This window comes from Anomalospiza imberbis, chromosome 3 (genome assembly GCF_031753505.1).
Source record: "Anomalospiza imberbis isolate Cuckoo-Finch-1a 21T00152 chromosome 3, ASM3175350v1, whole genome shotgun sequence".
Taxonomy (NCBI): Eukaryota; Metazoa; Chordata; class Aves; order Passeriformes; family Viduidae; genus Anomalospiza; species Anomalospiza imberbis.
Window position 1 is genome coordinate 94,052,778 of NC_089683.1, and position 13,812 is coordinate 94,066,589.

A 13,812-nucleotide genomic window follows, 5' to 3' on the forward strand; every position below is an offset into this window, starting at 1 on the left:
AACAGTCTGGTCAGTGCTAGAAGCTCATGGGAAATAGAGATGTCCAGAGATGTGCAGAGCACTTGCTTCTGTGCTCATCAGAGAGACCAATCACCAGTGAAGCTTTTCCTGGTTTGGTAATTACTCTTGTTTGGACTCTACACAGGGAGCACAGTAATATTTGGCTTCTAAAATGATGATTTGACACAGCTACTTATTTCTTTTATGAGTGTGTTATAGTGATCTGCTGTATATTTATGTAGCCTGGGAACGTATCCATAATTTATCTATTGTAATGGATAATATCTATTAATGGAAGACTTTGACCAACCAAAAGAGCAAAAACACTAAGTTGGAGGGAGTTTCCCCCTCTTTTTTCCCCTCCTCTTTTTTTCAAGGAAATGTCAAACTGCTTTTTTTCTGTTTGAACTGCAAGATGTTCTGTTTGAACATCTTACAGTGTAAGATAAGTTAAAAAGTGTATTATATTTTGAAAATAATTGTTCTCTGGAGTGTTTACTCTGTCTGGTCTATTGCAGCTAATACTTGCAGGATAGTGGAAATATGAATTATATGGTATTTTAAGTCCATTTGCTTTCCTGAAGTAAAAGCTTAGGTGTGTATACATGTAGGAACTTCTCCCAGCTCCTTGAAAAAGATGGAGGTTTATGTTTTGAACATGAAGATTTTAATAAAAGAATCGTACACAGTCCTTCCCAACCTGGGGTAGGTGTCACAGGTCTGGGTTTGTAAAGTTCTGCTGAGAGAGCATTAGATGTGCTGGGCTGTGGAGTTATTAAAATCAATTTTCTGCATATAGGGAGGTACAGTTATGGAAGGTGTTATTAAAGATATTTTTGTTGAGTCCTAATCTGTTGTCTCTGTGTCTCAACTTGATTATGTACCTTATTAATTAATTAATTCCCCTGCAGTTCTTTTCATCAGCCAGAATGACTATAGTACTAACCATGAAGTGTACACTTCTGCTTTTGCATTAACCAAATGGTGATCTAAAACAATATGCAAAACTGTCATTTAGGGGCTGGTTTATTATTGTAACCTTAAATGTTCCTTTCAGTTCAATAATAATTTTGGATACATTTCACTACTAAAGGGTTTTTAGGGTTTTTTTACTAATTAATTATAGGAATTCTGTTTGTATTGTGAAAATATTAATTATGATGCTTTATTTTGGTTGGTTCAGTTCTTGGTCATTCAGTAGTGAGTATCATGTTTTAACTGAGTGGAAGTTGTCATTAAACTCCTTAATCACTTCCATAGTGAATTAATTGGAGGAATTTGGCTCAGTATTTCTTTTGTTTACATGTATTTTGAAAGTGCCCCCATGCAAGTATTTCAAAGATTAAGGGGTTTTTTTAGGGCAAATCAAAGTATTAGGATTGTGGCTTATATTAAATTTTTTCTCTTTGATATGTCTTCCTAAGATTAGTGAAAACTAAAGTTTGGATTGAATAGATTCATAGTAATATACCAGCTATTTACCTTTACATTTAAATTTGCTGTATTAATTTTGTAAAATATGAACTTAAGGGAACTATATAATAGAGGTGATTTTTTGTAAAGCTATATTAGAAGTTCCTTACTGAGTATTTAGGAAGCCTTAAACAGGATGGATAAGGAATTCAGTACTTTGTGACTGAGTAACATTCTTTAACAGATTTTTTTTTTAAGTGATTGGCCTATGATATATTAGAACATCCAAATACAGAAATCTGTTATGTGTTATTTTGGCTTGGCAGAAATAATGCAAAGAACTGTCAAAGGCAAAGAGTAAGCAGAAACTGTAATTTCCTTTTTACCACTGAAGAATAGATTTGGCTGGATTAGGCCTTCAGTGCTAATCTATCTCTGTGTGGCCAAACAGATTTTTGGAACCTTTTTGTAGTGCATTTATTTTCTCTTCGCTTCAGGCCAAATGTTATAAGGTTGTATGTTTTTTGGCACATTCAGGGTGGTGATGTGAAAAAAGTTAAAGAGAAGGAATTCAAATTAAGAACTCTGATCTAGACCATTTAAATTGAGATTGCTACTTGATGCAATTAGGTCATTTGTTAACAGTACTTGTATGTTCAACTGTGGACTTTCTTTTAACATTGAAACTTGCTTTAATATTAAGAGTCATAGTTAAAATACTTCAACAGTTCCGCAAGAATATATTGCAGAATTTTACCACACTTTTATACCTTTTTGGTTAATTTAGTTGGGTGTTTAAATAAAGTTAATTTCAGTCTTTCTTCTACTTGTAAGCATGTTTTTTACAGGAAGCACATTCTGTCTTGTGATTTTAGTAGGTCCACACTCTTGAAGCCTTCTGTCTTAGCTAATGATTAGTAATGATTTCTGTCTTGAAGCATTAATTCGATATGTGCTGTAATATCCATTCCTTATTTGCTTGAACATGTTTGTTAGAAGGTCTTCAGTATTTCAAAATGATGGGACAGATGTACTTGTGCTGTACATGCCTCTTTCTGTGCCTTTTAATTCAGAACAAAGCATTTCAGTGCCTCTTTCTGCTCTGCTTTTCCCCTGTACAGATGACAGCATCTCGGCTGCCAGCACCTCCGATGTCCAGGACCGTCTTTCAGCCCTGGAGCTGAGAGTGCAGCAACAAGAAGATGAAATCACGGTGCTAAAAGCAGCCTTGGCTGATGTGCTAAGGCGTCTCGCTATCTCTGAAGACCATGTAGCTTCTGTGAGAAAATCAGCACCAAGTAAAGGTAAGGCCAAATTTGGTAAACTCTTCCTAGAGTCAGGCTGTGTTATCATGTCAGAATGTTCTCCATTGGTCACTTGTTTTTTCCCTTTTCTGTCTCATTTGGAAAGGCTGATCTATTTTGAGCTGGAAGGGTTAGGTATTTAATAGTGGTTTAAATATATACGGCCAAGATGTATCTGAAATATGCATATTAATTCTGTTGTTTGCTAACATTTTTACGTTCTTGATACCCCTGAAATTTTTCCTTACTTCTTGTTAAAAGGTTTTAATTTCAATGGTGGAATGTTAACCTGCCACTGGAGGTTCTGGTGCTTACGGACAGTTTTGAGTCTCAGCTTTGACTTTGCCTGGAAATTAGTCAACTAAAAGAGTGCATTAGAGATTATGTTTTCTCTTGCTCCTAAATTATAACCAAAACAAAACCCAAAATATATTGGCACCAAATAAGAAGGCTTTCTAAATGTAGTTAATTTTTGTTCCAGTACAGAGATAACTTAATAGATATCACGTAAGAAAAGACCATGTAGCAGCACTATCTCTTTTGGTTAGTCACTAGAAACTTTTATATTCTAGCACTGATATATGTAGGATTGTTTAAAAGTAGAGAAACGAGATACTTTTTGCACTAATTTTTATATGCTTCTCCCCCTCCCCTACCCCCTCAATCCCCCATGGACATTTCATTTTGTGTTCTGGAGAAGTATTTGAATTGAGTTTTGAACTTACTCCAACTTCAAGTTGTGTATTTGAAGAGAATTATGGCTGTACATGTTTCTGGCATATATCAGGTCTCTGATTATATAAAAGATTAGGTCATATTTCAAATTAATCACAGTTTTAATTCACCATAATTGCATGTAACCGCATCAAACCATGCAGCATCTCTGGGCTCAATCCCTGTGTGAGTGTTGCAGTGCACCTATTACACCAGTGCCACTATAACACTGAACTGATACAATGTAGCCTATGCTTGTTTGGGTGACCGCTTTATATAGGCTGAAAATGCCAGAAGTTTGAATTATTTTAGATGCGATAGAGGGATCAAATTCCTTAATTAAGTGTTTTTGCAGTCTTTCTGCCAGATGGAAGGAAGTCATGATGCTAATTGACTTAGGCTCTGAATCTGCCATTCTCTCTTGCTTGCTAAATGGTAGACTGTTGTCATCTCTGCTTATAAATGCAGCTTTTATCTACCCAATTTACATGTCTGGTCTCATCAAGATTGAAGCTTCTATTTCCAACTCTTTTTAAATATAGCTTTAGTAGATATTTTTAGTAAACCACTCTGCAGTCTGTGGTCCATTATGAGAAAAAGAAAATATCCAAGTGAAAAACTGGGCAGAACGTGTGCACCATAGTACCTTATTCTTCCTATATAAATGCAGAGGGGCTGGGATGTGCACAAACATGGCTAAAAACCTTTGGCTTGGAGCTGTCTAACACCCAGCAAATCTGTGTACAGGCAGGGCAATCTTCCTGTGTTCTGCAAAATGCCTTGGGGCTGTCTCCTTTCTGGGAGTCTTGGGACCATACTGAATTCTCTAGGTCCATTTGTTCAGTGAGAAATAAACTAAGTATTTGGGGGAGGCAGAGCAGAGGAAGGGTGGAATGTCTTCAGTTTGGTCATATTATATCTCTACAAATGAATGGCAACAGCATGGAACTGTGAAGAAAGAGATGGGAATAGGGAAAGATATGTCCATATATGATCTAATTCACTGAACTTAAATGAATTATGGCTAATTGACACTGTATTTAATTGGTGATGGATGTGTCCCCATTGTGTTCAGTTATACAATACCACCAGACAACACATTAACTTCACTGTTAATCATGAAATCAGCTGTATATAGAATTCACAGAAGAAAATGCTTACATACAGAGACTGGAATTTTAAGAGACTAAAATTAGACTTGAAGCATAAACTTGGGATTAAAACAAGTTCATACATCGCTTTTTGCAACACCCTAGGTTCTACTTTTGATGTCTGTATTTTAAATTCTTTCAATGGCCAAAAAACTCTTGAAATGTTTTAACAGAGATAAATCCATAATTTCTTTGAATAAGTAGGATTAGAAGATGATCTGAATTGCCATAAAAATATTACTCAAAGAAGTAGTTGTTAGATTTTCTTTGAAGTATTATGCATGCATATAACAGACTCTTACTAGTCAAGTCATGATTGCTGCAAAGGTAACTGTATTCCTCCAAAACTCACTTTGGTGTTTGTGATCCTGTCAAGAATCTGGATTTCTGCATTACAATAATTGCACTTTCATGTAAAATATTATAGTTAAATTTTCTTTTAAAAAAATGCCAAGGCTTTCAATAACAGAAGTATTTTCAATAACAGAAGTATTTTTCTCTGCAGCAGCCCTTAAATACATACTGATATAAATAATGAGTAAAGAGAAGAGATGTGTATATATCCTTCTGAACAGATGGGGAGAGATGTGTTTAATCTAAAGTATGACCACACAGTGAGATAAATACTTTTAAAACAAACTGAACTTATCAAGAATAATAGTACCAGAAAACGCCATCCTGAGTCTTTCCATCAAACAAAGGAGTTTTAATATAAGGTGATTACTAACCGAGTTTGAAGGGTGGCTGTTCTACCTATTGTTGACATGAGTTTTCTAAAACCTCTCCACTTTTTTTCTTGTTGCCACCTCAGCAGTGTCTTTGAGGATACATTTTTCATAGGCTAAAAATAAGTATTGTGAGCAGACAGTGAATCACACTGAAAGGGACAAATCCATCCTGATCATTTTTCGCTTATTTTTCTTATTCTGAAGTTGATGGCTCGACTTAGTGAAAAAAGTGGTCTCTTCAGCCTCTGTCTAGTTTGTCTGCATGGCACATCTGGTGATCTAATTCTGTTCTTAATTTCCTTTATTTTAGATTTACAGATTGAAACAGTAGCTGAAGATAAAGTTTTTGCATTATCCTTTAAATCTTTATTTTTCTTTTTCCCCCTACATTCCTGTCACATGCTTATTTTGAGCTTAGTCCAGTCTCCAGTGAAAAAATTCACATGGTCAGGGTAGATTTTTATTTCTAGCTCATGGGCTCTCTCTCAGGAGACTGGTACCTAAGGTCTCAAGAAGCAAATGTCTCTTCATTCAGGGATTTGTGAACTGTAGAAGATAAGGTAAAGGGCACGATTTTTTAGGCACCTTAGTGTCTCCTAGTAAAGCATGTAGTGGAGATACTGTATAAGGAAAATACCTCTAGTAGGGATTGCAGCAGGATTAGCAGTTGTCTGTATTTCACAGAGAAAAGCAGGCTGGGAGTGTTTGCACGTAACTTCCCAATGCAAAGTTATTCTAAATTGAGCAAATCTTTTCAATATAAAAAGATTGTGGTAGCGCTTCTTGATCTCTGCACGCAGCTAAGAATAACTACACAAAGGTGAAATTACCAGGTCCAAAGATAGTGTTGAGGGTTAGAAATGAGAAAAGGCTTGGTAAGGAATCCTGTCCCCAGCAGCTATGGGGCTTGTAGGGATCATAGTGTGGGGATGAGTTTATGGGTTTCATTTCTTTCCTTTCTCTCTTTCTTTTCTTTTTAAATAGATGGCTTGGTAAGAAGAATTTCTTTGGTGGGAAATTATTTGCATTTGGCAGCTCTGCACTCTGTTGCCACATACCTCTGCTGTTGATGCATGATTGATGCTGTTAGCATTCACAAAAAGTTCCAAAAACAAAGATTACCTGGACACTGAAGAAAAAGAAAGCATAAAGCAGTCTGGTACTTGTAGCTGCCAGCAATATAGATTGGCTCACAGCTGGTGCCTGGTAAACCTATTAAAATCTTGCAGGGTGTCAAAATGTGTGTAACAGGAGAATTCATCCCTCAGGCTCTGGGTGTGCGGACAAGTTTGTGGCACACTATGGCAGCACTAGTGAAATATCTCAGATTAATCATTTCACTAGAGTATGAGCTTGTGCCTGAAAAAGTACATCTGATGTCTGCCTGTAGAGAAACAAAAAGTTTGTGTCCTTTTTCTGGACTCAGAAATAATGGAGAGACTTGACAAAAGTTAAACCTTTGGAGGAATATTTTCTATTGCTTGGACAGGAATTTGTATTAAATAACTCATATGCAAATTCAACTCACAAAGTGAAATTGGAATAATGGATGGCAGTTTGCAGAGAGAGTTTCCCACGAGAGTGAAGAGTGGCAAACTGAGAGGCATTTTATTTTACTTAAAGCAGTGATCTTGGGAACCTGGAAAAGCAGGTATGTGCTGGAAATGCAGTTGGTAGGGGTTTTTTTACTTATTTTTTCTTTCCTTTGTGCAGTGAGCTTTTATAAGAGGAGCCCATTGAGTTTTCCTTCTTTTCCTGCTCCCTTCTCTTGTATGAAATAGTGTCTTATCAAATTCCATCTCATTGCACTCATGTAAGCAAAGTATTCCAGATGTAATTTTTACCTTATCTCAACAATAGTTTCATTTCACTAACATTAAGTAATTTAGTTTTATGTTAACAAAATTGACTTCAGGTGTTCAGCAAGCTTCATTAATGAAAGCATAAGACAGATTTGAGTTTTGATTTTTTTTAGTCTTTACACCATTCAATAAGCAGAGTTGTTCTAATAACTGAGTACGTGTTTATGTTGTCTAATCAGTAAATGTTAAAGAAACAGAAAATAGTAGTGTAAATAGGAAAATGCTTATGGCAGTGGTAGGATATAGGTTCTTATCCACAGTATTAAAACTAACCTGGCAAGCTTGTATATGGGTCATTTTATTCCTGGGAGAAGTCCTATTGAAGTCTGCAGGCTGCATGCTCACATAACAAATAATGATACTCTTGAGGTCTTAATGCCTTTCCCAGGTATTGGTTTTAGTGCCATCTGTTCTTTTTGCATTTCTTACAATTTTTTCCTATCTTCTGCTCTGACTTACTGAATATTTTATTTTCTTCTGTTACACTTACTTTTCTGATGTTCTTCATATATTTTTCTTTATTTAAAGAATTTGGATCTAGAGGGCATTAATGAAGTAAGGGCCACTAACCAGCTAAACCAAGTTTAGGATGGAGAAGTGAAGGACAAAGTTCAGAGGTTTTTTTGAAAGTTCTGTAACCTAATAATCTTGTTCATTGTAGAGGAATATTTCTGGTTGTGGTGGTAAGTATCCTTATTCTTTTTCCATATGCTTCTTACAGTTTTGGATATGTTTTGTGCATCTGTGTACTTCTTTTAGAACAGTGTAAGTAAATTTCCTTGAGTGGTACTCTGCTGTTCTCCATAATGCTTCTCAAACCAATAATTGTAATGTTGGAAGAGTTCAGTGTTGCTACTAACTTTTTCAATTGAAAACTTCTTATTTATAACACTTGAGTAGCTATTTCATCACTTGCTTGCCAGAGAATATCAAATTGTTTGATATTACCGTAGTTAAAATTTTATTTCCTCTGCTTAGAATTGGCCCATTTGACAGTTGGTTGAGCATGTAGATGGTGCCTCTGGGAAAGTATAGCAAAATAAGATAGAAGGGAGAAGGAAAAGGGCTGTGTGATTTAAATAAGCAATTGGCCAAACAAGTCTTTCAGTTTCCTGTAGCATGTTTTAAAATGCCTACCCAAAGGACAGAGACGTGGCTCCCCTAACACCTGAAAAATCAGTTTTGTATCCCTATGAGGGTCATTTAATGTTAAAAATATATGGGTTAAGTCACTATTTCTAAAAATCTAAAAATAAATATTTAATTGCTCTCAACATCTAAGTTAGTTTATCTACCCTATCTTAGTTTATCTACCTTTATCTGTCTAGGAGAGATGCCCTTGGAGCTCAAGTTGTTTATGCATTAGCTATACACTCTCAAACTGTTGCTTATAGACATACCTCTATTTGGATAGTTCTTTTCCTTTTAATAGGAAATGACAAATAACATATGTTTAACAGCTGTCTGTTGAAATCTGTGAAATTGGGCTTCCATAAAAAAATATAAAAAGAATGTTTATTTTTTCAGATAGTTGTAATTACTATAATAAAGTTTGTTGAAACTTAGTTGTCTTACAATTTGATTATTAAACAAGAAGCAGCATAACACATAGGTAGTGATTTATCCTGATTTGTTTTGTTCATTATTTGAGACCTGGTGTCTCACCCTGACCTGTCTTCATGTGATAGAAGAAGAGGACACTTTTTCAACCTAAGCAGTTTTAATCAAAATTTCACTCTTAGTATGTAAGTGAAGTAGTTGAATAAAACAGAATGCTGAAGAAAATATTTCCCTACCCTTCAGAATGCAGTACTCTCTTTGAAGAATTTTAGGGCTCCCAGGCAGTTTCTTTGCCAGCATCTTCCATGGACTGAGGGACTTGATGTCCTTCGAAAGTCTGGAAGCAGAGCCATGACTAGAATTAGCTGCTTTTATAAAATTCATTGTAACACCTTGAACTAAGTCTGAGATTTGTCATAATTTCAATTGATTTTGATGTTGTTCTATTAGGAAGGAAGTGCGGATAAAATCTTATATTACGCTATACTTATAACTATTTCGGTCTGTTTTTCCACAGCTCACTCTGTGTGCCCCCTTGGAGATTTACACACACTGTACACTTGTTTAGTAAGAGTACTGAATTGGTTTTCTGTCCTTCCAGGCAGAAAACCCCATGGCATGTAATATATTTATAATCTAGAAGTTTTTATCACGTTTTGGTGAAAGCCAAATAGTTTAAGATTGTTGAAGGATTTGATAGTGTATGGCTTAATGGGAAAAAAAAAAAAAACTTCAAAAAAATTTTTTTTTTTGTAAGGTGTCATTTCTTGAGCTTTTTCTTTTAAATCCACTTGAATTAAGTCCCCAGAGAAATAACTTTAATGTAGTTGCAGCTACTTACTTTAAATTGAAATTGCCTGAAGAAGAGAAACGAGTGTTTGGTTTTTCCTTGTAAGAAAGGCAGTTTACCTGTCACAATATTAGCAAATAGAAAGATAGTGAGGATATTGTTTCAGTAAATATATTTGATAACAGAATCAACTACATTTTAATGCAAAATATTCTAAGTTTTGTGTTTGGGAAGAAAAGTGGATTACTAATTGATTCTCAGCTCCAGCACCTTGTAAGTATGTTTGGAGGGAAAAGCTGTCATGTTATCACAGGACACACATTTTCAAACTTACCACTCTCTAACAGCTTGGCTTCACTTTTTTCCCAGTTAGCTAATCAAGGCTGATAAAGAATTGGAAATAGATTTTTGGTTTATTGTGGTCTGTTTTTTCTAACCCTACTTATCTTTCATTCACACATTTGTATACTTGACAGATGTTAATAAAATGTTTCTTTTGAACTCTACAGATACTATTCTATGAAAAGTATCAGAACAGAGATGAATCCATTTTATAAAAGACATTTTTATCACTTTGATGTCTGACAATTTGGCTTTAATCCTGGTCACCATACACTGCCTTTCATTCTACTTTCACTTTATGTCTGGCTTTTGTTCCAAGCTAGCAGATAAAGCTAAGTGCTATTCAGTCTGAAAAATTTCAGACTGCTTATGCTAGCAGGTGGTGAATGACATGATATTGGCAGAGGTGTGCAGGCCAGTGCTAGGAGAGCTCAATTGTTTCAGTGTATTGATCCGGAATTTGTGTTCTCCTGTGCCACTTCATTATTTCCAGGTCTCTGAAGCAAAAGCACTTGACTGCTATGAAGGATTATCTCTGCAGTGGAGAAGGTTAGAGTGTTGTTAATTTTTGACATCTTTTGACTACAAAGATGACCTGGTTAAAAGTCATTAAGAGAGATGTGTGGTTTGGACTGGTGGGTCCACTTCCTTGGACTTCTGACCCAGCTGGGAAGATCTTTGCGTGTCTCTGTCAGTAGCCAAGCTTCACTGCCTGGGATGTGTACAGGACTTAAAACTCGCCTTTCCTTTTCATGATTTAAAATATAAATTAATTTAATTTACTTATAATTGCAGATGATTAATTTAATTTCTTTCATCCCTTTAAAAGTAGGTATTCCAAAGTTACTTTTGACTGTCTAATTAACATGCAGTATACAGAGAATTTGGAAGAGGCTTTGTTTCTTAAGGCCATTGAGTGAGGGGTTTGGGGATTTTTGTTTGTTGGGGAGTTTTTTTGCTTCTTTTTTTGCTTTTTTACATTTTATTGCACATTGAGTGTGGCACACTGACCAAGATTTTGTTCTGGAGTGTAAGAAAGCTTGATATATTTTTGACACTTGAAAAAAATTGTCACTACAGTTGTTAATCTGGGTTATGTTTAATTGTTAGTAATTTCGCAAAAGTAGTTTTTACTTTAATTCAAAAATCTTAATCTCAAATGTGATTTTGCGTGTCACTTGTTGACATTTGGAAGTACTTTGCCAATCTACCATCAATGCCTACCTTACTGGAAAACAATTCCAAAGCTGCTGTCTGGATCCCTTTTTTAATTGTTATTGTGTTCATCATTGCATGGAACAGTGCATATTCCTGTCATGAGTATACACTGATGTAGAGTTTTATTTGTAACCAGTTTTGTCCCTGGACATAAGCAGGAACTAACACTTTCCATACCTAGTAGGGGGAATTATTCTAGATGTAGCCAATAAAAGAAATAGCAGTGTGCTCCTTGCACTCTGAGAGTGTATTCCCCCTCTTAGTAAGTTCCTGTGCCCTGTCTGTAGCACTGTTGTCCTTTACACATCCCACTGAGCGCTTACCCACCGTGCTGGGAATTACTGCTGATTCCCCTGATTCACGTTTCTGGAAAGCCATGCTAGAGCTGGTTGGAGAGATATGAATCAATTACAATGAGCAGACAGAGATGTTAAGGTCATATAAAGTTCAAGAGTGAATCATAGGCCTTGATATTATGCATCTCCACAAAGAAGATGACTTACTTTGTCACTGAAGCTAATTTAGAGGCTTCTACAATAAATGTGCTTTCTAAGCTCATGCGCTTTTGTTCTTGCATCTGAGTTACATGGGGTAAAAAATATCTCTTGAGCTTCAGAGGTTTTGTGCAGTATATTAAAACAAATTCTAAAACAAATTTTGTATTCCAAATGTTTGTTGCAAAGAAAACAGTCTCTGAAAAGTACTGCTTGGAAGGAATAATACCAAATTGATTTATATAGAATTTAGGAAGAACAATGACCTTTGAAGTGTTTCTGGATTTTAAGTGTGCCTGCCTGGGGTACTCCACATGATCCTTTTGGCTTTCCTGATCTGAATTTCAGATGTGATCACATGCTGCTTTGTGCATTTGAAGCATTGTTTGGTTCTTGTAGGCCAGCCCATTTCTGCATTCATCCAAATAGTTCTGACATCTAATATTCCCTTGATGGGTATCTCTTGTATATAATGTGGTAGTTTAAAATAAGAATCAATTTGACTCTCAACCTGCTTGAAAGAGCTGTGCTGTGACACATGGCTGGTAGTGTTCAAATGAGGCGTCTGTGTCAGTTTGTCCTCTGTGCACAGAACTGTCGATTCTCCCCAGCTGCTGTTCTACTCCTTGCTTTTTATCTTGAATGTGTGGCCTCATGCCTTATCTATCCCACACTACTTGAAGCCTGCCACGAACACAGACCTGTTACGTTTCTGTCAGTCGTGTCCTCTGTGTTGCTGAAGTCAGACTGACAACCCTATGAGAGACAATAGAAATTTGCTGTCTGTTAAGTAGGCATGTGACACAGAGGGCCTCAAAAGTGACCACTGATTTTTGGATGCTTAATGTGAGATTATCCCAGAGATCTTTCTCAGGGGATGTTATACTTCATAAGGGTGAAGTACAAGTCTAGCACTTTAAAGGAGGAAGGGGCAAAATTCTCCTCCAAGTAATACCTTGGAAATAAAACAGGCACACAAAAAGAGAGATGCAGTTAGTGGGAAATGATGAAACATCAGGTTTGAGTAAAATGCCTTGTATTTCACTGGCATTGTGTGGAAGAGTCAGGTCTGGGAGCTAATTGTCAGGCTAACGTTCAGCTCTGAAAATAGAAGAGCCTTTGATCCCCCTTGTCTTCCTTGCAATCCCCTCCCACATTCAGTGCATAGTTTTAAACTTCTGCAGTGAGTGAAGCGGGCATCTGACAGACAACAGCCTTCTTTGCATATACACTCTTGATTTGTCCCTGGAGAGAGTCTGTAACATTCACTGGATGTGGCAGATGTTCTACACAGTGAGCAGTATCAGAAACTTAATAGCTATACCATAGGGTGTATACTGAAAGGTATTTTAAGATGGAAGGGGCAGCTGAAATGAAACTGAAAATCTTGATTTTTTTTTTTTTTTTTAATCTTTAGAATCACAATCCTTAAATAACTTAATAATTCTTTCAGGCCATCATATCACTAGAGGAACTGGCCTCTATCACAGCATATTCTTGACTGCCTTAGTGTCCCAGGTTTCCTGGTTCTAAGGTTTCATGAATATATGTCACCAGATGTTTGTCCTGAATGCTCATGCTGCTGCTGTATGATACCACGTCCACAACTGAGAGCTTTTTGTTGTTCATGTGGACCTTTGGATATAGCTATAAAACCTAACATTCTTTAATATTGCTTTTTTCTAGGTCAGCCAAGCCTCCGAGAAGCTATCTCGATGTCATGTATAACTAACGGGAGTACAGGAAGCAGGAAAACGAGCCACAGTTCATCCATTTCTATTGCCAGAAAAGAAACACTTTCATCTGCTGCAAAAAGGTATCCAAACTTATTAAAATTCAGATTTTTATATATTAAAAAACCCCAAAACCAAACAGAGCAAGAGTTTGATTTTTGTCTCTGCACAACACTTAGCAGAGCTGCCTGAAGTCCAGTAAGGCAAAAATAAACTTTGGAGATTTACCATGTTGTTGGGCTGTGTACAGAAGAGTTCTAAAAAGAATTCAAAAATGGAGAGTATTTCTGTGGTGTGTAGTGTCCAAAATGAATTCTCACTAAGGGAATAGGAAAATGTATTTCCAGTACAAATGGAAAATTTTTCCTTCTGGTATTCATATGCGTTTTTTTTGTTGTTTTTTTTGTCCCCCCTCCTTCCTTCCCTCAAGGAAATTAAAGGGCAAAACTGACTTCATTGTCTGGAGTGTAAATAGTAGGCAATAGCAAAATAACTGAGACAAT

General features: G+C 36.2%; 1 protein-coding gene across 8 annotated transcripts in view; it reads left to right on the plus strand.

The window, feature by feature from the left end:
• The window catches only part of EML4 (EMAP like 4), a 146,911-nt gene that overhangs the window by 75,818 nt on the left and 57,281 nt on the right, over positions 1-13,812 (plus strand). For all 8 annotated transcript variants that reach the window (XM_068185829.1, XM_068185830.1, XM_068185827.1 and 5 more), the window contains exons 2-3: positions 2,535-2,717; positions 13,263-13,392. In XM_068185829.1, coding sequence (XP_068041930.1) covers positions 2,535-2,717; positions 13,263-13,392 — 313 coding nt within the window. The remainder of the gene's footprint in view (positions 1-2,534; positions 2,718-13,262; positions 13,393-13,812) is intronic.